The 27,125-nt window shown below is 48.8% G+C and overlaps 4 protein-coding genes across 4 annotated transcripts; 2 read left to right on the top strand and 2 right to left on the bottom strand.

The window, feature by feature from the left end:
- Nucleotides 1-3,258: 3,258 nt before the first annotated feature.
- EI90DRAFT_2706444 (uncharacterized protein) lies at nucleotides 3,259-4,609 on the bottom strand. Its single transcript, XM_039053493.1, has 4 exons — nucleotides 3,894-4,609; nucleotides 3,681-3,820; nucleotides 3,492-3,630; nucleotides 3,259-3,434 (listed from the first exon to the last, which is right to left on the bottom strand). The coding sequence occupies exons 1-4, from the start codon at nucleotides 4,500-4,502 to the stop codon at nucleotides 3,345-3,347; spliced, it is 978 nt and encodes a 325-aa protein (XP_038909742.1). The 5' UTR covers nucleotides 4,503-4,609; the 3' UTR covers nucleotides 3,259-3,344.
- A 1,891-nt stretch (nucleotides 4,610-6,500) lies between these two features.
- Nucleotides 6,501-6,930, top strand: EI90DRAFT_3133161 (uncharacterized protein; the record flags this gene model as incomplete). Its single annotated transcript, XM_039064555.1, has 2 exons — nucleotides 6,501-6,611; nucleotides 6,664-6,930. 2 exons carry the CDS (start codon nucleotides 6,501-6,503, stop codon nucleotides 6,928-6,930), a joined length of 378 nt encoding a protein of 125 aa, XP_038909741.1.
- Nucleotides 6,931-7,607: 677 nt separating this feature from the next.
- On the top strand, nucleotides 7,608-8,454 carry EI90DRAFT_3257783 (uncharacterized protein). Its single transcript, XM_039066608.1, has one exon. The coding sequence runs from the start codon at nucleotides 7,748-7,750 to the stop codon at nucleotides 8,426-8,428; it is 681 nt and encodes a 226-aa protein (XP_038909740.1). The 5' UTR covers nucleotides 7,608-7,747; the 3' UTR covers nucleotides 8,429-8,454.
- Nucleotides 8,455-20,118: 11,664 nt separating this feature from the next.
- On the bottom strand, nucleotides 20,119-21,164 carry EI90DRAFT_3083408 (uncharacterized protein). The gene is given in 5 exon segments (XM_039062065.1): nucleotides 20,119-20,287; nucleotides 20,413-20,574; nucleotides 20,632-20,890; nucleotides 20,996-21,054; nucleotides 21,065-21,164. 3 exon segments carry the CDS (start codon nucleotides 20,878-20,880, stop codon nucleotides 20,222-20,224), a joined length of 477 nt encoding a protein of 158 aa, XP_038909739.1. The 5' UTR covers nucleotides 20,881-20,890; nucleotides 20,996-21,054; nucleotides 21,065-21,164; the 3' UTR covers nucleotides 20,119-20,221.
- Nucleotides 21,165-27,125: the final 5,961 nt, after the last annotated feature.

Raw genomic sequence — 27,125 nt, 5'->3', positions numbered from 1 at the left:
ACATTAACTCATGTATCGCTCATGTCGCAATTACGCGACGCAGGTATCTACAACATTATGCACAGTTTAATCCGGGGGACAGAGAATAGTGACCATCGCCAAGCTTGTAGTAATATTTATAGAATATGATAGTTCTATAGGATCTTGTCTAGCTGAGCAGGCTTACATGCCCAACAAGCTCGTCTTTCAGATGAAGGTTCATGGATATTGCTGCTCGTCCCTGACTTTCAAATACATTAATGCACATGTACAACGGGACACGAACAATGCAAGAAAAAAGCACCATAGTGAACGCCGCAAATGAACTAGACAACTTGGCTGATATCGACAACGATTGGGGCTCGCATACAACCTTGGACCAAAAATCGAGTCCCATCTTTACTAGCGCAAGGAAGGTAGAGGTTATACTCATCCCTCAGCATTCGATCCCCGTACCATACTTCTTGACTGTTAATCAGGTCCTCATCAATAATGATCGGGTGGTAGTCTGGTGGGAGGAGCAGTTCAAGTTTACCATTGAGCCAGATCGTCTGTGTTCTGATGGGTCCTCCGATGAGGGAATCAAAGCTGTATAAGGTGGTGACACGACGCCGCTGACGCATATCCGAAGCCTGTGTGAATCTTGATGAGAGCTCATGGGATAGTCGCTCCAGCCACAAGAGATCTGCATCATGCCCACCCATGAGGCCCCACACCTGAGGGATGCCATTCTCTAGGTGCGAAGGAATTTCCGTGCGCGTTTGGGTTATGAGATGTGGACGAGGGTATGTGTTGTAGGAGACGGGGAATGTGGAACCAGATACATGAAATTGAACCAATTCGCGTGTCTCTGTTGACCAAATAACGATATTATTGCCATCATGAACAACGACGTACCATCCTTTGGGGGAGAGTCCAAGTGTGCAATGGTCAGGCATGGCTGGCGTGGAGGCCGGAGTAACGGAACGAGGAGAGGAAAGAGGGTGGATGGATGGTTCATCTGAAACATACAAGATCGCCATGTTTTCGTACCAATGGCAGTCTATGTTCCGAGGAACTCGTATGATGAATGACCCGTTGTCCGCGACCAGAGTAACGGGAGGGCAAGGTCCGCTGGGGAGGGTACCGATCTTCACAGACGGCGAACCCTGACTGAAGACCGTGATGTTTCCCTCGTTATCTTCGGTGGCAATCCGGTGGCTGCCACAGATAAATTCAATCCAGGCCGGAAGATTGGGTGGATCACATTGGAAACGAGTGACGGTGTGTTGATGGTCAATGTCAGCAACTTCAATAACGCCGTTCCCAAAGCCGAGTGCGACGTATCGGCCATCTCGTGAGAGTGCTGCAGCGGTCACAATACCATTACGAATATCAAGATCAAGAAATTCAGCTTTGTGATCAATCCTGTTCGCCCCATCCATCTCGAATCTACCAATCTCTGTCGGTAACGCATTGAGTTTCGCCTCCATAACCCTTTGAACACTAAGAGTATCCCTGCTTAATGGGATTGAATGGCTAGAGGATTCTCCAGTGATGCTGAAAATTTGAACGGGATCAGAGAGATGCCCATATGACTTGAAAAGTGGGGATGAGGTGGGAGTGAAGGGAAGAATTGACCGAAAAATATGCCAGGGGGAGGAGCTGAGTTCATTGTTAGTCATTATATCCTTCACCCTCTTGACTTCTTTGAACCATTCGGTCAAATTGTGATTCTGCAAGGCAAAAGTGATGTCATACTGTTAGGAGGAATCAGCAAAATCGAATGAAGTCAAACTTACGTTAGATCGAAGCAATTCATTGGGCAACACGAAACGGAATTGCGATAGCACAAAGAATGAAAGTAAGTTTCGGGTGAGGAAGACATCAAACTCGCTACTGAATTCGTTGGAGAGTCCTGATGGATCCGAGTGGTAGAACAGGTAGCGGAAAGCGTATTGGACATGTTCAGGCTGCTTGTTCCCCTGAAACTCTTTCCGCTTTTTGCTATCTCCCAAAGTACGGATTTTGGATTTATTCCGTTCAATGACGTCATTTACAAGTCGAAGAAGTGGTGGTCCCAAGAAATGCCCCTCCAAATCACTGATGAAGAATGGCTGATCACTTTCATGACCAAACGGGTGATCCGTAAGAAATTCCTTCATCGTTGCGTGGTAGAATTTGGGGTATACTGCATCGGGGGTAATTCGAAGCACCCGCAACAAACCTTGGAGGGATCGTGATTTCTCTGAGGAAAACTCAACAATTGAACCGATCGGCTCTAGGGTCGCACGGAGTTCATCCTCAGCTATCCCTAGGAGCTGCGACATCGAATGTAAACTGAGCGGCTCGCGTGCTGCAATGATCGTCCCAATCACTTGGCGATAATTCTCGATTACGTGTGGAGGAATAGTAGATTGGTCAGACATATATGCTCGCCGCAGTATTCGCAGATACTCCGATTTTAGGTCAAGTGGTGCATCTCTGAGATTGTGAAGGTATTCAAACTCCCGCTTGAGAGTGGAACCGCGTTGGGTCCGAGTGCGGACGTCACGTATGCGGATTGAGGCCATAACAGGCAATCCACGGCAAGCCGAAGCAAAGGTATCAAAATCCTCCGGGGATGGCTTCCACGCAGATTTCTTGACACAATCTCGAAGGCCCTCCTCCACCATACGGCGAACTGTGTGCAAAGTCTCCTCTCCAATCTTATCAACATCTTCACATGGGATGTTGAAATCTCCATCCTCAGCATCGACCCATGCTGAGATAACCTGCGGTTCTGGGCGAGAACTAACCAAAACAGTAAATGTGGAAGGCAAAGCGCGAAGCATCAGCACAAGCTCCATCAAGGTTCCAAGTGCTTCCTGATCCCCGCACTCGTCCAAGCCATCTAAGATGATGATGAAGCGGTCCTTGCTCGACAACAGTAAATCCTTGAGATCACCCATAGGCTCAACAACCAGAGCCCTCATTTGCTTCTCTAGAGGGAGATTCTGCACCAGCTCAAAACCTCGCTGCCGAAGACGTTTGACAAGTGAGAGCTTGAACTCCTCATTGAAGGATGCAAGTTGATGTGCAATAGTGGAGGGAAACTGTTTAATGGAATCAAGTCCCGTTCCCGGTTGATTCTTATCCCAAAAGAAGGATGCCGCTAATATGCACTGTTTCTCCAAGTCGGACGCGATGCTCAGGGAAATCGCAGTCTTTCCCATTCCGGGTGAGCCTCGCAGCCAGACGAATCTGTTCCCTGCTTTCTTCAGATGTTCGACTATAGACGCCTGTATCTTCTCCCGTGTGCCTTCCAGGCACTCTGACTTGGCTGTGACATAGGTGTGCTCAGCAGGGACCCGTGGGAGTCTTGAGAGTTCGGCTGGTAGTCCCCTTTAGTAAAGAGTCCAAAAGCATCTGCATAGAAGCGTACTTCGCGTTGAAGACTGAATTGTGTGAAGGAGTGTCAAAATCGCTGCCTTCGTCTATGGGGTATGTTCCGATCAGCGAACGTGCATGCTTTAGGCACTAAGGGAACAAACCGAGAATGATGTGACAGCGTTGTTGATGCAAGTCTTCACGCTGTTTACCCGTTGGGTTACGTCGGACGCTGAAACGATTCTCGTTGCAAGCTTCTGACTCGAAAGTACCCGAATCTGCTTCGTCTGTTCGTCCAAAGCCCTGTGCATGTGGTTTAAAATCAAGTGTGGAACTGAAGCGCATATACGCACAAATGGAATTCCTCGATTAGAGCCTTTACTTCGGGAGGAATCTCGCCTGTCCACAGTTGGAGTGGTCGCAGGATGGTTGTGTAAGCTTTAACGACCTCATTTTCTAACCCTTTGAGGTTTTCGCTATTACTGTCAACTGTCTGTGTGAATCAAAAGTGGACGAACATAAGCCATATGTAATCACCGATAGTGAAACTAGAACACTGCTCAAACCTTGTAAATTTGGAGAAATGTCAGCAGCAGACCCGGAATTTCGCTCAGAAGCGGAATAGGAGAAAATTTAAGAGCGGAGGTAGCAGCCTGTAGAATAAGCTCCGTGGTGCCGATAATGATCGGCTTCTTTCCGGGAGCCGGTTCCAGTAACGAATCCACGTCTGGGTCCAACTCCACGCGTTCTTGTTGTGAGTGGGTAGTGTCGATGCTGCGCGTCGAACGAGCAGGTTGTTTGGGATCGAGATGAAATGGCGATAGCCGCGAGGTATCAGGGATTGGGTGATGAACCGCAGGCAGTTCTAAGTGGGGTGTAGTTGACTTGTTACGGCAATTGAGACCTGACCACCGCCCGAACCACCCAGTAGTACAACATAAAGGCGATATCTCCGAATCACTAGGAGGTTCCTCGAGATGTGATCCTGTTGGTCTGTTCCTGCGGATACTGTTACGGTTTTGGGTTTCCTGGGGACCAGTGATATGAATTTCAGGGGATTGGGGAAAGGACCCCGATGTGCGCGATGACTGTGGACCACGAGTAGAGAGCTGGTAGGCAAGAACCTTTCCTTTCGGACCTCGAGAGGAAGATGGCGGTTGTTTTTTGCCAGGCATCACGCTAATGGTATGGACGATAGTGAACCAGGGCTCGAAGCATGAAGGCTGGAAAGCCCGCCTAGCCCCTATAAACGATACACGCAGAGGCAGCTGAGTCGAGGCAAGAAGCGGCCTTGCATTGACCACGATGTAAGGCCCCAGTGAGGCAGTCGTGCCTCTTACATTGCTTCATTTGGAACATGTTGATTCTAATACGGGAGAGCGGCCCTTTTCAGTCCCAGATAGGCATGAAGCTGCGCAGTAGCAGGTCACTCCCCCAATGTTGAAGTGAACGGCTCATTGATATTAGAATGACATGTACGATAGGATATCTCTGGGGGTCGGCAATCCATGTTGAAGCGTGCCACCCCCACGTGACCCACTTTTCCCCGTGAAACCTGGCGAGTCCTTTGATCATCTAACAAAGTGCTCAAACTCTCTCCAATCTCTTAATTATTGTTATTAACGCCAATATATGGTCTCTAGTAATCTAAATGGCCAGTTATTTTGAAAATTACTCTGTGGGATTGTGCTGATCGGCTGTCATCATCTCGCTATCTCCCGCATCCTCCATTTCTCGCCCTCTCCTGCGCTCAATTGCTAGCACCAGCTCTCTAACCTTGTCATCCTGATTTGGAATGCAACTGCTGAGAGGAACCAACGCATCTTGGAGCCTATATGTATTTAGCTGAGGCTTAGGCTGCCAGCTGCGCGATAGTTGTCTTTGGGTTTCTTGCCCATTCTATGTCATTGGTGAGTTCAACCACCTTTAATGCCTCGATTCTAGCGGTGTATTTGAGTTCCTTTATCTGCCTTTCCCTCCTATTTTCTGCAACCTTCGCTATTCCAGCATCTGCAAGCAATTTTCTACAAGCTTTCTCGGATCCTGACGCGCTGATAGGGGCTGTCCGCAAGATCTTGTGTTTTCTTGGTGTAAGCTTTGATGTGATGAATTCGTCGACAATTGATGCAGCTTTTTGATTATGAGAAGGGCCATTCCTTTTGACCCGGTTCCGCTGTGAAGCCATGATACAATGGGATCCCTCATCAGTACCCGGTGTGTGAATGCACTTAAAAGATTGTATTGGATGTATCTAGGTATCCGTAGGTTTCGTTTTCAAAATTAATGGCATCTTTCATGTTTTTCACTGTGATTTCTCGCAATATCTCAACAAAGAAGCATATTCAAAACGAAAAAAACCTAAGGTGCACTGGTATGGGTCACCAAGAACACTATTTTGCAATCACTTGAGTTCTATATTTGTTGTGTAGAGAGTTAAATGTCCCGCCGTTCCCAGCTTTATTCGCAATAAACAGCACAGCCACGGGTGGGTGAACAGTCGTCAACCTGAATTGCCGACCCCCAATATCTCCGCCAACAGCTTTAGTGGTGGAAACAGCCGAGTACCATCTATTGCAAAGTCTCGCCTGATGGCTGCTTCGCTAGACTCGGAATTACATAGGACCTAGATGAATTGGAGAAGAAGCCTTCCTTCTCTTCTACATTGCTAACGACTAAGGCATCTCACGCTTCAACGAGCAAAGGCTCTCATTCGTAATAACCACTTCCTCGAGGAAATACTACAGAAATCCGCTCATTTCAACAAGTTCAGCGTCTAGCCCTCTCGGTCCTGGTTTCCCTGCCTCATCGTTTGATCAGAAATCCTTCGACCACTTGACTTGCATGAATCACTTGCACCAGAAGTAGAGTGTCAACGTCTGGCTATCTCCCCGTATATTTGGTTTGTTATGCATCCTAGCTGAACGAGGGGATTAGGGAGCAGTGCCGGGGCCCAACTGGAGGCTTCTTTCTGTAGGGATTATTGGGGAGATAATGCTCAAATCTTTCCGCAAGCACTCGGTGTTTACGACAAGATACATGATAGCACCCTATATTACAGACGCAGCATTCCCATTTTGCAATCAAACAGAATGGGAAAATCACGCCTGGTAGCAGAAGTGTTGAAAAACGTGTGTCGCAATCAACAAATCTCTCCAGCTGGGCTCTGCTGATTCATGCTCCAACCTGGCTTAAGTATTTGCTTCCGCGACTCGAACAGCCCGGAGGCCAGCTGGCCTCCACGAGATGAGGCCATGTGTCGATTCGTAAATTCGGTCAAGTATTTAGTATGTTTGATTAATAGAGGCCAAGGCAATGCGCACTGACCGATCCCGTTAGGGGGAAGAAATGGCCGCTGCCCTTGTCGGGGCACTTTTTAAACAGGTCTACGAACGCCTTGGTCGTAATCCAAATGACGACCTTGAGACGCAAATGTCTGCCTGGTCATATAAATCTGTGTCGCGTGGGGTATCGTTTGAGTCAGTTTTCGAGGTAGCTAATCGGTCTCTTGCAACAATGCCAGATGACCTGGTGGCCCGATGGCAGAGGATTATTGAGGAAAAAGACCTTGATGAGATCGATGAATGGTATAAAGAGCTGTACTGACACTTTTGCTTGGAAGCGACAAAGAATCTGGGAATTGATCTCCAGCGTCTCGGACACGATAAGTTCATTGTTGCATTTGACGAGTGCACAAACATCATATCTCAGAGTTCAACGCTCAAACTTGCTGTCAAGACTAGATCAAAGTTCCTATCCCCCGCTTATGGGATGTCGATATTAGCACTTCGATGGATGATTAAGGCTCAAGATGAATTTCCCATCGAAGGATTTGACTTTTTCCTCGGTACAGGTCCCATGATTGCCGAGTTTTTTCACCCATGTCGCGAAGCATCATTAATCCGGCACCCTGATCTCACAACGCTCCCACCTTGGCCATACGTAGGTTTTGATGTGATGATACACTCACCAGCGAGGACTCCCAGAGAGGCATTGTCGTTTAGCTACTTGAAGAGTTACGGCTGCCCGGTACGACTCCTTTCTCACTTTTAATCATCTGGGACATTCCATCGTGTTTGGCTTCACTATTGGTTAACGTATGCTGCAACTAATTTTCTGTCAGGAGAAATTTATGCATGTGCTCAAGGCCACCGTATTTTAATCCCATCGATGTTGACCATGTTCTTGCAACATTTTCCCACCATTCCCCGTTGAGCTTGCGACCAACGAGGCTGGGTCTATTCTTGCTGCCTCAGGCGTCGCGGCCATATGTGAATCCAGAGGGACATCATTGGCTGTTCGCGTATTGAAACTGTCACTTCTTCCGAGCCAGCACTAGCGATTGCAATTTGCAGCCATGAAGGAGCTAATGGCATCGTGAGAAACATACAAGAGAGCCCTTGAGACATTTGTTGATAACCTGATGATCAACGGATCCATCCTCAAGCGAAGTCATCAAGCCGAATTGTTCAGCTGCATTCTGTTGACCCTTGCATGGGATTGGGCAAGTGCATCCAATTGCATTCAGCAGGTCCCCACGATATCGTCAAAAGTGTTCTGGACCGCCCTCCTTGGCGACAATCTTGGGTTGCTCCCCAATGATCAGAACCTGAAAGAAATGGACAATGCCCATCTCAACTTGACGCACATGGTCCGGCTGACAGACAATTTATCGGTTGGTTTCCTCTGCAAGGCATGGTGCTCTGGTGCTGCATTCCAATACAAACCTCAACAGCCTTGTATTGATGGGCTCGTTCTTACTTGCACTGGAGCGCTTGATGACCCATTTGCATCGAGACAATTCAGTTACATAGCTTGGTTATCGGAGCTGCGCGTTGATGCATCTACTTCTGATCTTCCTTCGGAGCTTGTATCGAAGGAGTCGACTGTGGTGTTCATGGATCTCCACACTAACAGCGGTTCTGCGTCAACGGCAGGAAAACTGTTTCAACTCGCTCTTGGGTGTGTGCAACATTCGCACGTCCCTAGGCATGGGTGGGGAGTTTGCATGCCCACCCAAGACGAGGAGCCCCCTCGATGGTGCATCCATGCTCGAGGACACACATGCATCACGTACCCTGTGATCGAAAGGGTTAGCTTGTAGTTTACCGCCCTCTTCAACCAATCTTCTCCCTGGATGGACCGGGTTTTGTCCGAAGAAATGGGGGAGGAGGAGAACCCTTTCGTTGTGCAGTTGGACTGACGCAAAGGTCTGGCAGGGACTCCCGGATCTGAGGTCAAATAAGCATCGGCTGTTCATGTAACAAAGGTGCGGGATTTTTAGCGACCCAAAACTGTAGCGCTGTATTATCATCACACGCACTCCGTTATGATGTTCTTCATGAAAAACGAATCTGAGCAACTTGTCTGCGACTTCGATCAAGGCTGGGCGACTACAACTAGCGGAGGGCTCCGTCGATTTGCCCCACCAACATTTCGGCCATGGCAGTCAGTTCTTGCGCCGTCAGCCGATACTGTATCCTGCACAGTAGCAGTCTGTACCGATGATGAGGTGCGGACAAAACACCTCTGGTTTCGAACCTACTTGCGTCTTGTCCGCACCTCAGCACGTCCGTCGTCGTGAGGCTTAGTAAGTACATTTGCTTTCCTCTTCTAGCCATGATCTTCTTCGGTCGCCCATCCGAGAATGTTATCATGGTTCTTCAGGCATCAGCTATCTGTTCCTCATCCCTTTTCCGTCCCACGTGACACCACCTCGAAAAGAGAGGGTAAACGTCTAGCGAGATCAGATAACTCCTAAAACCCCCACAAAGTCCCCAAAGCCCCCAAAGCCCCCATCTCCCACGCAAGATCTCTTCACAATGGACAAGCATAAAAATCCAGATCCAGGAGGAACAACAGGACCGAATAGGACCAACACCCACCAGACTAGGGTAATGTATAACACCAGCTCAACCACCCCCAAACAACCCCACCATGTTATGGAAATGGGAATTTCCCATTTTAGACTCTTATGGGTTCTGTATCATGTGATTTATATAGTAATATAGTTTAACCAATCAATAATCAACAAAAACCCGCTGCCACACTACCTGTTCAACAACATGTTAAACCATCTGTGAAACCACCTGTAAACCATTATGTCCAACCCCCTTCCCTATTCCTGCGCCAGAACGGACGAAAATGGGCGCTTCCGGCCCCATTTTGTAACACACCAGGTGCTCCCCAGATGCAGCAAAAAGTTCACACTGAGAGGGCAGACTGGACAAAACACCTTGGAAGATCCCAGCCCCTGGGGGAATGCAGCGGCCAACTGGAACCGAACAGCACAACTGGACAATGCTAACCAAGACACCACCCCGCAACCGCCCCCAATCCAAGAAACACTAATTACCACCAGTATCCCAACACTCGGTCCCAATTCACCAGAACTGGTACAGAACCAAGATTTAGAAGATGGAACATATGATGAACCCGACCTACATGACCAGGAAAACCAATCCCAATCACCCTCCGATACGGAGGATGATGAGATGTTATTCTTAGAACCGAGCCCAGAGGATAGATTAGAAGACGAAAACCACCACACCATGGATGAAGCCAATGAATACATGCATGTTGCTGCAGAAAGAATCCTACATGTCCAGAAAGCAGGACTCTGGCAACGCTTCCTCCCAGCATACACCCACTGGTACCTAGGACTGCCCAAGGCTACATCCCCCAACCCGGTGAAGGAGCGGAGCTGGATCACCTTATGTAACCAGTTTCCTACATCCAATAACGATATTAGAGTTTGTGCTGATTTGCGTACTGACCGTGTTTTGGTTGCCAAATATATAATTGTTCACTGTCTAAACAACAATAAACACCCCCCAACGATCTCACCTGACATATAGATCGTCTATGGATAAAATTCTATATTGACTTTACTATGATTTCTAGTCAATATTACACCTAGATATACCACTTTTCAGTAGGATGTGATTTTCCTGATAATTTACTGAAGGAAAACTACTAATAAAATAATTCCGCAATAAATGTTACTCAATACAGGAGTGACCAAACTGCTCTTTCTATCGCTTAGAGTGTGTGCTAGTTATCTAGCAGGTTCAGGATCGCTCACTTTTCTCCTGTGGTGTGATAACCAAGTATTGCTGAGAGATTATTCAATTAAGAAGTCCCTCCACCAAATTCTCACTAATTCTCACTATGACACTTTTGTTCAGCTGTGTCTAACTGACCCTAACTCACGCTTAGAGTGACGTGTTAGTTTTATATTAGCTAACAACTAATATTTGCTTTTATCTTTTGGAGCAAACGAACCAACCACTGGTGAGGAGAATTAAACTTTTATTTCTACCTGAGGTTTGAGAGGGGGCAGAAGCGGCAGCCTTTTATGCTTTTCAGAGGCCTCTCTACTCCCATGCCTCGCACTAGTTACATGTGCTACATTTGTATTATAGATAGTTCTAGAATGATATAGGGGCTTGGGCTGTGTAAGCTTAATAATGGACTTAGGACATGACTCAGCAATAAGTAATTCAGTTCTTTGTCTTTTGGGCCGATCTTAGCGGGGTCTTGTAGCGCTAAAGCTATGCTCTACACCGCCTTAATTACGAACGGTTATCTTTAGAAATGACTCGGCTATAAAGGAACTTTCTAGACTGTTCCCTAATTCACCCCTTTTTGTGAAGCCGCATCATTACTAATGTTCTAGAGCTTTCCCAATTAATTAACTGATCCGCGGACTTCTGAATCACTTTATGCTTATGATCCGAGATCCAGATCATCAATCATTCCTTTGTTCCAATTTATTTGAGCTTAAAATCAAAAAGTTTTGATGAATCATGGGAAAATATACAAGATCTGGTTTTTTAGCATTTTCTCCTCTTCTGATGCGATCAAAAACTGTCCGCCCGCGTCGGGGAATACTCTGTCATATGGTATTTGTTCTGCCAGACTTCCGGGTGCCAATATATTTCCCTTGAGTCACATTACCTTTTATAAGAATTAGCAAATAAATATATATGAATTATAAGGTATTTCGCCGTTTGAGCGATATCTCCGTCAGTTTTGAAGCTTTTAGAATGAAACAAAACCGTGGATAAAGTTTAGAAACAGTCCTTTTAGATGGTAAAAAGATTACAGTCAAAGGTCTACTGGTTCCCGAGATATTCACATTTCTTTCCCAATGTTCCTTCTTATTCTGCCGTCTATGTGCTATTTTCTTGTTGTAGGGATATATTCTTTGAATATTACACCTATGCCAGGTTCTAGGCATGCTTGTAGTAGATTAAATCTCATGCTACATGGGTGTAGATAATTTATAATGATCTTCTAATGTCTGTCCAGTCTCATAAAGATCATGAGATCTGTTAAACATCTGAACTTGTCACCTTTTTGTTGACTATTCTGATAGATCATTGTTTTATTCTTTGAATATTATTTCTCCTACACCGGGCTTCACAAAGCTGGCGGGAGGAGACCTTGAGGAACGCCTCGTGGAGGCCGAAGCTAATGTATCATGCTTAACCAGAACATGCGAGTACCTGACCAACAAACTAGAACTCCTTGAGTCAGACCAGAATGCCAACAGTGTCCCGTCTCCTCCCAGGAGGGACCCAGACACTGTAGCAGCGCCGATGGGGAAACCAAAGAAAACCTGGGCGAGCGTTGCAGCAAGAAACCCCCCAAAGCCACCCCCGCCCTACAGCGAACCAAAGCAGCCAAATACCGTGGTGGGCCCACAGGGGCTGACTGCCAAACAGCTGGTGGAACCCACAGTGGACTCACACTGCCTAATCATCCAGGTGAACCCCCCAATTCGCCCAGATCAGCGCCCAAACGGCATAGAAACCCGGAAAAGAGCTAACGAGCTGTTGGAGAGGAAGAATCTCCCACACTACCTCAGGATCATGGCAATCGGATATTTGGTAGCAGGGAACATTAAGCTCACGACCGCACTGACATGTAAGGCCTCCAACTTAATCCAATATGGCCACGAAATAGCGGCACTCATCACAGAAAATGAGGTCCTTGCTGTACTTCCCGACATGGAACACTACAGGGTCAAAATAAATAAAGTCCCAACACATAGCGGGAGCAGTCCAATGCCCATCAGCATGGTACATGAAGAGCTCTCAACATACATAGCCATGTACAGAGATCTGAGCACTTGGAGGGCACCCAAGTGGCTTGGATCAGATGAGACCATACGTGTTACAGGAATGGGTTCCGGGGAACCCAACCTGAGCTGTTCTGCTCACGGACAGAGGTGGCTGCATAGCCGTTGAAGGGAGAGCAGGAGATCTGAGACCAGGTGTACTAACGGTAACTTGACGCTCTGAGGAGCGTACCGGCAGCGGGTATAATGGGGGCTCCTTGAGGGAGCCACCTAACAGTTGGCTAGCGGCAACTTGGCGCTCCAAGGAGCATACCGGCAGCGGGTATAATGGGGACTCCTTGAGGGAGCCATCTAACAGTTGGCTAGCGGTGACTTGGCGCTCATGTGAGCGTACCGGTAGCGTGGGTAGTTGGCACTCCTTGAGGGAGTAGCCCAGTGGTTGTCTATCGGTTACTTGGCGCTCAAGGGAGCGTACCGGTAGCGGGATTTGTTGGGACAGACAGGTTGGTTGACCAGTGCACGGTAGTGAGTGACCGTGGGAATTTGGGCCCGCGGGTACGTGGCCAGGCATCCTGGGGCTGCCTGGGTCACTTCTCCCTCCCAAGAAGGGAGGAAGGGTTGTAGGACCCAGTAGGGTACTACAGGAAGGATAGGAATAGGAGCTCAACCACCCAGTGGGGGGGTGGGAGCGGGAAGAGTGAGGTCCGGTGTCTGAGCACTCACCGGGCCGATGAGGTTGTCTCACAGATTGTAAGAATATCGATGTAGACATCGATATGGACCAATTCAGATGTTACAGAGAAGGCTTACAGTGGTGGCACAATGGTGTGGCAGTTACAATCGCGGGTACAAGGTTTTGTGGGTTATGTATTAGATAAGGAAAGACATTTTTCGGCATCTGCCTTACACATCATATGACTTCTAACTATCTAATATAAAAGTCACAATGGTCAAGGGAAGTCCCTTGAAACTCAACAAATTCCCCAGCCAGCACCAAAACCCAGTGGGAAAGCTTGGCATGGGGTTTGACAGTGAAATAAAGGTGAAGGGACCAAAGGCTTGATTGTTCATAGTCATGGACCATAAGATTCTAGGTCCATTCCTATAACAATACGCGCTAAGAACTTCGCCTCCATTGTACTTGACCTCACTGTCATATCCTGGAATCCAGACCCTGCGCACTCCCACCACATCACACCTTCCTAACAACTTCACCATCCCCTACACCATTCCTCCCCACTCCCCAAGTCACCTTCCCTCCTGACTGTCTCAGCTCTGGTCTGGTTGCGGTGCACCGAACCTTGGCCACTCCCACCCCGGAAGCTCGGTCCTGAGTCAGAACATTTGGAGACTCCGGATTTGCTCCGATATCCCGACGGACCTCCGACATCCTGTGACACACCCTTAAACCATGTCTCCACCCATTTCATTTATTTGAGTCACCCAACATCCTTCGGATACGCAACTCCGCTTTCAGAGTTACCCACATCCTTCGGTGATCTCACTCACGTCATCACTTATTAGTCACCTTCCATTCTTAGCACGACTATCTTCTTCTTACCATTCAGTTGGCTAACCCCCCCTTACCCATTTCTCGTTCCCATTCATTTTCCAGCCTCTTACTCCGTCCTCCATGGTCCGACACCTCAGTTCCCCATTAAAGATATCGTTTGGGACCTTTTGGTACCTCTCGGTATCATTCAGCACCTTTCGGTGTTGTCCCATTGTCATTCGGACTTTGACTAAGTCCTTTCCATTCCCCTTTATAAATACCTGTAGGTTAGAATGTGTAGTTCCTCAGTTCTAATCTCGACTAAAATGCTACCCAAAGTCCCTCTGAGTGAATCCCGTTCCTGTTCTACAAGATACCTCAGACATAAGAAATACAAGGACTAACTGAGACGTAACGGAGGCACAGTGCTCCCTCCGAGTCGCTGAGGCCGCGTTCTTCTTAGAGCCTCTTGTACCATCCAGCAGAACTGGGCTTCCTGGAGAAGCTTCAGTCCACCACCGGAGCTCTCGGACCCCCCTCTAGTTGAGCCCCGCCTGCATTCGGACTCATGCATTTACCCCTACAATCCAGGTTTTTGACACTCACAAACAAAGATGACAGGGACAAACTTTTAGAATTAAAGACAGTCTACCTCTTCAACTACAGATGCACCATCACACCATATGAAGACCATGTACAAGTCTTCACATGCAGCAAATGCGGGATGTTCTCACACCGCACCTCAAACTGCACACAACCCCGCTGCCTTAAATGTGGTGCAAAGGACCACTCCACAGATGACCACCCATCAGATGCCTGCCTCCGCTGTATTAACTGCAAAGAAGCACATGCGAGCTTCTTCAAAGAATGCAAAGCAAGGAGAAGCAGAATGGGGCTTAACCCCATCCCCAAACCCCCAGCCCAATGCGCAGCCAATGCGCAGCCACCAGCTCCCCAGCCCAAACCCTCAAATAGGAAAAAAGGCAAAGGAAAGGAGAAGGAGAACTCCACATCCCCCCAAACAGACCAACTGCCCCAGGCTATTGGCCTATCCGCGGAAGACATAAACACCATCCTAAGCCAAAACACAACCCCAGAATCCCAAAGGGAACCTACGGCAAGGTTGCTCCACTCCAAACTACAGGCGAAGCCGTTGAAGCCACCCTACTTGACCAAACCCTCACATCCCAACCAATTGACCAGTCCACCGTCCGAGGAAATGATGGATCTAGAAGAGCTGAGCACACCTAACCCCATTACTCAATGAGGAGAAACCGCAAAATCAAAACCTCCCTTGCAGTATGCAGCATTAATGTGAACCGATCTAACGTGGCTACCCAAACAGCCATGCAGATCGTCTCCAACTGCACCAACCCGCCACTCGACATCCTCCTCATCCAAGAACCCTGGTGGGAAAGGATCAACGGCACCTATGCTTCAGTCACCCTAAAGGGGTGGCAAACGGTCCTACCAAAACTACCAATCGCCGAAGGTGAACGTCCCAGGACCATTGCCTACATACACCAAAAAGCGCAGATTGAACTAACCCTCAGGAACGACCTAGCCTCCGACCTGGACTTCATGATCTTGGATGTCAGGCGCCAGGGTTCCACACATCCCCCGACCAGGCTGATCAACATCTACAACCAAAAAACACTTAAAAACCCCCAACGCCATGAATTCACAGTGGATAGACTGGAGAACATAAGGCTAGAGGCCAACGTCCCCACAGTCATCACAGGCGATTGGAACATGCGTCACCCAGAGTGGGATGACCAAGTTGAATCTCCCTGTAACCGCACAACAACAACCCTAGAATGGCTTGAAGGGAACACGTTTACAATCTGCAATGAACCTTTTGTCCCCACCCGCGAAGACACACAAGGCCACTCATCAGTCATTGACCTGACCTTCACTAACTCCGCTGCCCTCAATGCAGGTGTCTTAACGGGACACCACGTTGACACAGAGGTTGGGTGTCTATCGGACCACCATGCCCTCATATTCCAATTAGGCCCCCCCAGAGAGGCAGTAGACAACCTCTGTGAGGAATACCTCAACTGGAAACACGCATCGGAAACAGCCTTCACAGCAGCCCTTGAGGATGTCATCGAGTCCAACAGAACAGCACACGAAACCCTCGTAGCCAACACACTCAACGACCACCGCACGACAGCATCACCGGAGGAACTGGATGCAGCCACCGAAACGTTACATGACTACCTAGCCAAAGCCGCAGAGGCCTCAGTACCGGAGAGGAAGCCGAGTAAGGCTGCGAAACCGTGGTGGACAGAAGAACTAACAGCCGCTTACTGGGAACTCCGCGCTACAAAGGAGGCACTCAAATCCTGGACAAGGGACTTCCACTGTCCCTCCATCGTCCTGGCAGACCGCGTAAAGAAGCTCCACAAGAGCATCCTGAGCAGCATCCGTAAAACCAAACAGGAATACTTCCGCAACATCACGGAGAACGCCAACCCGAGCAACCTTTGGGATATCAGGAAATGGACGAAGTGCCACAGGACCTACATCTCCCCACCCCTGCAGCGCGGAGAGAGGCAGGACCCGGCAACTACACATGAAGACAAATGCACTGCTCTACAGGAAAACCTCTTCCCACCCCCACCCCACCTTACTAACCAACCACCCATCTCCAGTGTCACGAGGAGAGAGATCCGTGACGCGATATTCACTGCGGCCCAGCTAAATGCTCCCGGCATCTCAGGCCTCACAGGCTGGGCCTGGAGATGGGCGTGGAAGACGCTAGGAGACGAGATCTTCCACCTCCTGAGACTATGTGCGGACTCAGGACACCACCCGAAACTATGGCGCACGGCGATAGCGGTAGCCCTGCAGAAACCGAACAGAGATTACTCCTTACCGAGATCCTACAGACTGATCCAACTGCTCGAAGTATCAGGAAAAGCCCTAGAAAGAGTGCAGGCCCGCAGATTGGCATACCTAGCTGCCAAACACCGCCTATTCCCAACCACCCAATACGGTGGCATTCCAGGCAGATCAGCACAGGACGCCCTACTCACCGTAGTCCACGATATCGAGGCGGCATGGAATCATGGAAAGGTGGTATCCACACTCACCTTCGACATCACAGGCTTCTTCGACCATATTCCACACTCCCACCTTATCAACACCCTCAGATCCTACCACATCCCACTGCCCATAGTAAAATGGGTACTCAGCTTCCTCCGAGACAGACAGGCAGCCATTTGCCTGGACGGTAAACGGGACCAGCTTAGACCCATTTCCACCGGTGTACCCCAAGGCTCATGCATATCCCCCATTCTAGCCGCTTTCTTCACCTCACCGATGTGCAAAGCCATCACTGAAGGAACACAAGCCAGAATCGCGAGGAACACAGAGCTAAGCACTAAGTTCAAAAAAGGCCAAATCACTATCTTACCCCCCACCCTATATGTAGACGACGGCTCACTCTCAGCAGCAGCACCCTCCAGAGCAGAGGCCACGGAAGTCATAAGAATGGCATTCCAAGCGGCACATGAGTGGCTGAGAGAAAGGGGCCTGAAGACCGACCCAACAAAGAATGACCTAATGCACTTCACAAAGACGAGAACGGGGAGGAACGCAGGCCCCGGTCCATCAATCACCATGCCCTCACACGAAGCCAACACAACCAAAACTATCACACCGTCAAACCTGATGCGCTACCTGGGCATCTGGTTCGACCCACAACTCAAATTCACGGAACACATCAAAAGAGCCACCTCAAAAGCAGCCGGAGCGGCACAAACCCTCCGCATGCTCGGTAACTCAGAAAGAGGCCTCCACCAGACACACTTCCGCCGCCTGTACCTAGGAGCGATTCTTCCAATCGCACTATATGGCTTACCTGTCTTCTGGCGGAAGAAAACAGTACTAATCAGGAAACATCTTTCTACTCTACAGAACAAGTGCCTCCGCCTGATAACCGGGGCCTTCCGTACTACGAACATAAACACTATGGAGATAGAAGCTTCCATCCCCCCCATCGACCTATACCTCGAATACAGGTTAAAGATGGAAGCAACTCGCCTCTCACGTCTCCCAGAGGACCACCCAATAATAAACCGACTTTACTCATGGCAAAGAAGGTGGACAACGCCAACAGAGCCTCCCCCACACCCAGTTTTCGACCCACACAAAAGATACCGCACGGACCCGATGGACAGATTCTCAACATGCATCACCCACATCGCCGAACACATGATCCACGGCACCGAACGGATCCGCCCAAACCTAGAGGCACCCTGGCACATCTCAGAACACGACATCGAGGACAGGATACAGATATACCTACCAGACGATGCCCCAGGATCTTCATACAAGAAGGAATGGACAGACGACCACTTGGAATTCACCACGGAACACGAGGAAAACCCCGATATCCTCTTCGTATACTCAGACGGTTCCAAAATGTCGGAAGAAGGAAGAGTTTACACAGGATTCGGAGTCGCAGGCTACGTAGCAGGCGAGACAGCGTTCGGGGACAATGGCCCAATGGGACCATATGTAGAAGCATTCGACACCGAGATGCTGGGCCTGAGAAGGGCAGCAGAAGCAACCCGGCGCTTCTTCGACGACGACTCTATCACCCCTAAACCCACCCGAATCGTCTTCTACTCGGATAACACGAGCGCGATCAGAAGGATCTTCCAAGGCAAACCTGGGAAGGCCCAAGAACATACCAGAGCCTTCAGGAAGACCATCTGTGGCCTCATAAATGACAGAGACGGCCTAAAGCTCGCCATCAGCTGGTGCCCCGGCCATTGTGGTATCAGTGGTAATGAACGGGCCGATGAGCTAGCCAAAGAGGGCGCCCGTAAACCCACTGATCGCCCCCACTACCACTCACTCTCCTATGTAGAAAGCCTACATAAACGCGAATTGCTAGAGGCGTGGAGAGAACAATGGACTTGCACACCCAACCCACCCAAATCTGGATTCTACGCAGCAAACCACATCCCCCCTCGATCAAACCCACCACCAGGTTTAAATCCCTGGACCGAAAAACTTTCAGCAGGATCACACAGTTCCGCACCGGCCACGCTCACATCGGGGAATACTACCACCGATTCGGCATCCAAGCGGAGAGCAAGGAGTGCACTTGCGGCACATACATGCAAACCAGAGAACACATCCTACAGGTATGCCCGAAATTTAAGAGATTCAGACACATACTGGGCCGTGGGCGTCAGTCTAGGCTCGATATCCTCATGAGCAAGCCAAAAGGCATTCTCAGACTAGCGGAGTTCGTCAAGAAATCACGAGCACTGGAGAAGAAAGGCAACGGGAGCAGACCCGAGGCCCCAAACGGAGAAGGAGACAGTGATGGATGCAGAGCAGAGTGATGCAGTTGACCGACAAATATTTATTTTTATATATGTAACATACACACATTACCCCGACAACTCCCCCCGACGTCACAACTCCCGAGGATCCCACTCACCCGAAGACACCACCCAGACACCCATATCATGTAAGGATGATCCCCTCATGTACACACGCTGTAGCGAGTTGGGATGGCCGCACTGCCACGTTGACACGAGGCCGCGGGGTAACAAAATAGAGTACAACAACAACAACAACAACAACAACCCTTTTCCATCCGCGGAATGCCAATAAACTTCTGCATCGTCCTTTGATGGGGTTACCCGGACTGCATTATCACATGCACAAAGACAGATCCCTCCCTTATCTCGCCACCCGGCTATGGTCACTCTTCCCTCTTCCCTCAGGCCTAATGACCCAGAGATGTGCTCCTTCACACATATGAGCATGGAGAAGTGTGAGGAATAACACTGGAAGTTAAGGCCTCGCTCGGGCAATGACATAAGAACAGGGATGATGATCCCATCCCGAAAGATCTGACCGATTCTGGGTATTGGAAGTAGGAATAACTCACCCAGAGTGCCCGGTGTGTGTATTCGCTGTTGGACTTGTACGAGGGGCATAACGAACGAGCTAACTGTGCCGCTGGGCCAATGGGTGTGGCGATCATCTACGCCAATATGTATTCTCAGGGCACTCTAATTCCAAATTTAGACAGTCCAGAAATACATCGTCCAATGCGTCTGAGTTTCATTTGAGCCAATATAGATACAGAAGTGTATACAGAGGAATCCGAATATAACGTCCATTCCGTTTGTGAGTGATGGAAAGGGGTCTCATGAGAGGCGTGCCAATCGTGTGTGTCCAAGGACATGTAGGGATCTGATATCTACACATAGTATTCATCCGACGACGAAAGGGGAATCAATGCGACACTACTGATTGGGTCGATATCATTGGGGGCCACCGGGAGATTAGGGAGACTTGATCCTGATTGTTGTGTTGTGAAAGGACAGCGTTGTCAGTCTGGATGCTCCCACCTAGCCACCCGGTAAACATGACGTGAATAGGATTTGAACGCAATAATAGTAGGAAGGGAAAGAGATATAATGCGTTAATTATAAATGTGTGAAGCCGGGAAAATAAGCGGGGAGTAATAACATACTGTCCCAAGCACACCCATTTGAAGTGTATAGTTGGTCGTTCGATTTCCTGGCGTCGTCAAATCCACAGGTAATCTCAACGTCACGTTGAAAGCTTTCGACCCAGTGTTCGCTAACGTTGCTTCCCACAAATCGATCCCACCAACATCGATGCCCAATTTTCCCTTCCCACTGGGTCCAACTCAAAAGTTACCTAATCCTAGTCCATCTGCACCAGGGACGGGGCCAACAGCTGGAATAGGAATCCCCAAGTAGGATTCGCCCAAGCCTGGTGAAGGCCATATCCCGAAGAGAGCGTAGAATTGGAGGTTGTTTTGGATGTAGAGGGATGTATGGAATGTTACGGTGAATTTATGACCTGGGTGGAGAACGGTTGTGGGTGCGGAAATGCTGCCGACAAGGGCGAGAGCTGGGGAGATGAGGAGGAAACAACCGACGGAAAGGATGGAGGTCAAGATGCTAGTCTTCATTGTGTGAGTAATGGTAGGTCGGATTGTTGAACCTGAAGTGGAAGTTAATATCAATACACCTTGGGCTCAGGTATCATCTTCCCTTGAGGCTAGTGAGAAGTCCATCGAAGACGAGCGTCATATATCCCAACACGATTAATATTATCAGGATGCGGCCGAGTACGTACAAAACTGGATGAAGGTTCTTTGGCAAGTGTGCCGTAGCACGAGAATCCGGGAATCGGCAAATAAGATATGTATGTCACAATGAAATGGGATGTTAGGATGTGGATTGGGGTGCGCGGGCGCACGATGAATTTGAAATCCACGGCAGCCTCGGCACATGGAGCTTTACATAAGCAAATACGTCACAGAGAACACATACCCATGTGCTCAAGCTCGGCCTAATACGTCCATGAGAATGCTCTGCGAGTGCCACATGGAAACTGGGCGGTTTCCATATATTTATAATCCTTCACGCGGCTGCCACAATGAGTAGTTGCATCGGTGTTCTCTGAAATATAGAAGCAACGGTTACCACACTGAAGAGTACTATGAGACGAGCCACATGCATACTTACCTGGATTTGAGTAACCAAACGTACATGCCAATCTTATTTGTGTACCACAAACCAAGCGGCCGCGCCTCCATGAACTGCAGCCACACTCTTAATTGTGATCTTATCTAGACTACTTAATGCCCGTCCAGGTTAGGGCGGATGACTTGAAATAGCAGATCAAAGGAACCAGCCGTTATGCATCGACCACATTCCCACTTAGGATAACGGTAGCCACACACAATGAGCGCCTGGACTGGCTAGTCCGAAATGAATTGGTGCACTCGGTGCCCGGGTTGGAAAATTGAACCAGCTTACTACGAGGAATTGCCATCTCCAAAAAAACCTATCTTGGATTTGGCTTTAGTAAAGAGTCCAAGATCATGTGAATAGAAACGTACCTCACACCGAAGAGAATTGTGTGAAGGAGTGTCAGAATTGCTGCCTCCGTTTATATATGGGTATGTTTGCATCAGCTAACATGTTCATACTAGGTACTAAGGAAACAAACTGAGAATGAGATGACAGCCTTGTTGATGCAAGTCTTCACAGCGTCTATGTGCTGGGTTACATCGGACACTGAGAGTAATCTCCTCGGAAGCTTTTGACGCGAAAGTTCCTCAATTTTCTTCATTTGCTCGTTCAAGGCCCTGGGTACGAGATCTGAATTTGAACGAGTAACTGAAGAACAGAATGTGCGTACGAATGAAATTCCTTGATTAAAACCATTACTTCGGGAGGGATATTGTCCGTCCACAGGAGCGGTCGCAAGATAGTGGTGTAAGCTTTATGGACGTCGTCATTTAGCCCTTTGAGATTTTCGCTGTTACTATCAACTGACTGTGAGATAATCAGACGGGCGTGCCACCGGTCCTGAAACTGAAACACTGCTCACCTCGTAGAGTTGGAGAAATTTCAGGAGTAGATTGGGAATCTCTCCCAGAAGCGGAATGGGAGAAGCCTTGAGAGCGAAGGCACCGACTTGGACAAGGAGCTTCGTAGTGCCAATAATGACCGGTTTCTTTCTATCACCAGCTGGTGCCGGCGACAGAGCCATCGCTTCTGACACTGAGGGCACATCTGGATCCGGTCCCATGCGTTCTAGTTGTGAGTGGAGACTCGAAGTGGTGTCGGCAACAGTCTGGATGCTGGACATTGACCGATGGTTACTGTCAACATTCTGTTCAGGATAGAGATGAGACAGCCACGAGGTATCAGGAGCCGGATGAAGACGTATATTTGCCACAGACGGTTCCGGGTGGGATGGAGGTGACTTGTGATGGCGATTGGGACTTGACCATTTCTCAAACCACTTGGTTATGCGATGGAGTGGCGACGTCGCTGAACCGCCAAGGCTGCAGGGAAGACGGCACAGTTGGCACGATCGCAAGAAATCGCTCGGGATGAGATCCTATGGAAAAATCATCGAGGTTCTGAGTTGCCTCGGGACCGTCGATCTGGATTTCAGGTGCGGCCCCCGATAACTGCAGAGCATGAGAAAAGGGCTGGTAGGCAGGAAGCTTTCCTTTCTGATGTCGAGAGGCGGGTGGCAGCTGGTCTTTTCCGGACATCGCGGCTAACGATGTGGACGATAGTGAACACAGGGATTGAAATATGAAGCCCGGAAAGCCCGCTTAGCCCTTACCACAGAATATATGCGGAAGCGCTTGAGTCGAGACAAGAAGCAGCCTTGCATCAACCACAATGCAAAGCACAGCCGATTGAACGATCCTAGTAAAGTAGCATTGCCTTGTTTGGAAACGAGATGAGTCCGGGCAATCCATTCGACGGTATCAAGTCTCAGATAGGCATGAAGCTGCATAATATTCATTCGGACTGAAAACGCCGAAAGGCCATGGTTTGTTATATTTAAGTGACCAGACACTGACACTTAGATATGCTGGTGCTCACGTTTAAATTTGGGTTGGGATGTTGTGCCTTGGGCGCTACTCCGATCAACATTGAGATCTGACTTGGGAGCATAACTTCGTCGGGAAGCGCCACGTCCTTATAAGTGGTTGTTAAACCGGAGGATTTTCGTGACCTGGCCTAGCTCGCTGGGTCGACTACCTCATGATGAAGCAACAGAAAAGGTAATTGAGCCAAGCCACAGAGGTGGGGAGTCTACAATTGACTCCCGGCTGCGACGGGCGGCCCTCAACCCGATCCCTTTGACATGACTACAACTAGTAGAGGGCTTTGTCAATTCGCCGTCACTGAAATTTCGGGTGGCGGTCAGCTCTAGCGCTGATTGATTCTGGTGATGCGTAGTTTGGCCAGTCATCACATGTTGGGGAAGTCTTCGGCCAGGCAACAGCTCGAAAGCGCTCCGATTTCGGATTCATATATAGTACTAGTGCTTCTCTGCTCTTACTGTGGAGGGACGAACGGCATATGGAACGACTGGTTGGAGTCAAAAGGTCAAAACATGTACTAGTCATGATGACTCCTGTGGATTTACTTGCTGCCGGCTGAAAAGTAATATAACGCTCCGAACTTTGTGCTACCATTGTCGGGATCGAGATCCCGAGGACGTCTGGAATTCCTAGCTGGATTGCGAGTATTCTCGGTGTGCTGATATGTAAAAACCCTAGGTACAGAGTCGCACTCGCAGATCGGGCGTGTCGTATTACTGTACTGGCACGACCAACAACCGGTAACGCGTAACGCTGGCCTGCCGGTCCGGTTCAAATGTAAAATTGTAACGCGTAACGCGAGGCAGCCGGTTGGCTGTCCAGTGTAACACAGATTCATGGACGTTGTGATGGCTGTGCTAATGATAATTCAAATATTCCTTTTTTGTATTGTATATACATTCAAAAACGGAAAACGGCCATTTGCCTCTCCAAATTACGTGCCCACTTCACTCGCATTCCACGGCCAAGGTCCTGTGCAAGACCGGATGAAGGGAGCAATGCCGTATCACCAAGGCCCTCGGCCTCAGCTTCTTCAGCACAGGTTGAAGCGACCCGAAGGCCACCATGATCCACTTCCAGATCAGGATTGGTCCATCCGTCGATGTGCTGGAATACTTCATCAATATCGACATCAACATCGTCTTCTGGAGTAGGTGTGAATTCCTCTTCATGTCCAGTAGGTTTGGGAATGTCGCTGCCATCAATCGGGCACTTCCGTGGTGCCATTATCGCCTTACCAAGCTCCGGGTCATGAGCTGGAAGGTCATCGAGAATCAAGCGAAGTGGGCGGCTGGATAAGCTAGCTTGTGATAGATTGAACTCGTTCGAGCAACATAGCTCAAAGGCCTGTGAATAGTTATTGCACTTGTAAATTAGATTCCAATTAACGCACCTTTTGGACCCGATCGGGCTGATTCATGACATGGAAAGAGTGGACCAATGTCCCAGGGACACGATCCCTGAGTGCGCTGAGTCTCCTATTGAGTATCACATCGCATGAGTCGACCCCATTCCGTAGTTGTGAATACACTTCCTGAATGGTGGCGGTTTGCTGTGACTGCCTGACAGCATGCTTGAGTGGACGCTGAATACCAACGTCACAAGGTTGCCAGAGACCGGTACACCCTGAAGGGACATACTCGAGTATGATCCAGGGGTAATTCTCATACATCCAACATCGGAATTCGAGGGATGTGTGAACGGACCATACATCGAGCTGTCACAAACACTCTTGGAGGGGGTCCAGTGCAAGCCGCTGCTTCGCAGAATTGAAATAGGGGGCTAGAATCTTGTTCACGAAAGATTTCATTGTTGCTATACTTGCCCAGTATGTGTCATTGCCAGAGCACTCAAAAACGAAGCCAAGGTCCATAGCTTCCTTATATCCTGGAGCGCTGGCCGATGGAAGACTTGCAGATGTTTTCCCCCGGAAGATTGCTGGAAATGGTAGAAGTGTGCCACTAGCGGAGATGGCGACATTGAGGGTGAAGGCATGTTTCTCTTCATAGCCAACAGTAGACACCTGACATGAGCCTTTTGTTTCATAAGTTGATACAGAGCTCTGCTGGTAGACTATCTGCGTCTGGTCTGAATTAACTCGGAGATTGCTAGGGATTACATATTTGTGGATGGAATGAGCCTGGCGAAGAAGTGAGGCATGGATTCTTGTGGCAGCATCAGGCGGGATCTTTTGCGAGGCACGTGTTGCTTGTCGCAACGTCCAATTCATCTCGTGTTCAAGAAACTTGCGAACCCACTTTGTGCTCGCCATAAAAACGCTCCCATCTTTCTTGATGATGGTTTGGAGTATTTGAGGTTCGCTGTGCTGAATTTGGGCAATGATAATGCCTCGGATTTGATGGATGTCCAACACTGCACCCGTCTGCCGGATGCTCGACAACATTGTTTTGATTCCTGCAACCACATCTGGATGAGAAGCCTGGGCTTCATTGGTAAGTGAAATATCTTCTGGAATAATGCCCTAACTCACCAAAATCCCTTTCCTTGTCACATTTCCTCCTGGACAGTTCTGCCATGCGACTTTGGCCAGTGTCTCAGCCGACCAACATGGTTGCAATCTGGTGCGATCAATCCATTTACCGACAACATCGGCATGCAGGGAGTGGAATAGCCGCCAACTTCTTGCCTGACAACCTTTCACTATGTCAGTGGCGCTCATCCTGTGGCTCACGGTGGCCGCCACCTCTGCAATGATTGTCCAAAAAATCGGTTGGAACCAATTTGTTGCTTTCGCAGGCTCACCAACCTTGTTCCTGGGGGCTGGGATGTGTTGACTTGGGGGTGAGTTGTCTTCTGTCGCTTTCGTTCCTTCATCCACTCCTGAATGGCACGCTTGGGTCGTGACATCTCCGCAACAGGAAGAGGTGTTGCAATTGTGACCGGCTGGAGTGGTGCCATGATATCAGTAATGCTGGCCTGTTTGAATAGATCAACATCACTGCCGCTAGGAGCCAGATCACATACCCTATCATCTTTGTCATTGGACAGTATTCTAGAAGCTCGGTAACGTCGTTGTTGATCTCGCCCCAATTTGCGGAGTGTCTCTTTCCTTGATGTTGCCGCTTCTTGTGCAAAAATTCGGAGTTCTTCTTGTTTCTCTGCCATCCTTTCAAACTGTATAGCTGATTGGTGATCATATTCCTCATGACTTATAGGGCCAAAGAAACGTAGCAAGCCATAGCCTTTGTCTTCTTCCTGGATGGTGAGATTCAAGTGCAACTTTTCTCCCCTGCACTTGTTCACATCAAACTTGAATTTTGACATTGCGGTCACTGCTGCCACCTCAGGATCCATGGGATCCACTGGGATCACTGTTGTGGTTTCGGGGGCTGCTTTGGGTGTTGACACTTGGGTGATTGTTGCCTGGTGGTGGGTTAACGTTAATGGCTTCAATCATCAAAGGTGTGTTTGGTACACACATGTGCCATGTGATGTTCAAGGATTGATCCTAGAAACCTAACCTGCAGGCCTATCACACTGTCATTGTCGTCCGTGCAGAGTGAGTATTTTTCAGGGAGAAGATGATGCATCAGGGCATTCAAAGCAAAGAAGCCGCATGATGAAGAATCCTTTTGGTGTGCTGTTGGAAGCCACACAGCCTGAAAGGGAGTTGAATGCTGATTTGATTCTAAATAGGAAGCATCTAGCCACCATTGAAGGATTTTGGTGGCCTCCTTTGCAGTGTGGGAGAAATTAATGTCCTCCATCCGGTGGTATAGAGAATCAGCGAGGTAAATTGTTGACTCTATAGACGAAATAAGGAACCCAATCCA

The sequence above is a fragment of the Cantharellus anzutake genome (assembly GCF_015039405.1).
Source record: "Cantharellus anzutake strain C23 chromosome Unknown EI90scaffold_98, whole genome shotgun sequence".
In the NCBI taxonomy this organism is placed as follows: Eukaryota; Fungi; Basidiomycota; class Agaricomycetes; order Cantharellales; family Hydnaceae; genus Cantharellus; species Cantharellus anzutake.
This window is presented reverse-complemented; position numbering and strand designations above follow the sequence as displayed.

Excerpts from the sequence above, each read along its gene's own strand:
- EI90DRAFT_2706444 (XM_039053493.1), bottom strand. The coding sequence starts at position 4,502 with ATGCCTGGCAAAAAACAACCGCCATCTTCCTCTCGAGGTCCGAAAGGA. Across the intron at positions 3,821-3,893 it reads CATTTCTCCAAATTTACAAG|ACAGTTGACAGTAATAGCGA; the intron begins GTTTGAGCAGTG and ends TGATTCACACAG. Across the intron at positions 3,631-3,680 it reads CTAATCGAGGAATTCCATTT|GGCTTTGGACGAACAGACGA; the intron begins GTGCGTATATGC and ends CCACATGCACAG.
- EI90DRAFT_3257783 (XM_039066608.1), top strand. The coding sequence starts at position 7,748 with ATGATCAACGGATCCATCCTCAAGCGAAGTCATCAAGCCGAATTGTTC.
- EI90DRAFT_3083408 (XM_039062065.1), bottom strand. The coding sequence starts at position 20,880 with ATGAAGACTAGCATCTTGACCTCCATCCTTTCCGTCGGTTGTTTCCTC. Across the intron at positions 20,575-20,631 it reads CTATTCCAGCTGTTGGCCCC|GGAAAATTGGGCATCGATGT; the intron begins GTCCCTGGTGCA and ends CCCAGTGGGAAG. Across the intron at positions 20,288-20,412 it reads AAATGGGTGTGCTTGGGACA|GTGGGAGCATCCAGACTGAC; the intron begins GTATGTTATTAC and ends CCGGGTGGCTAG.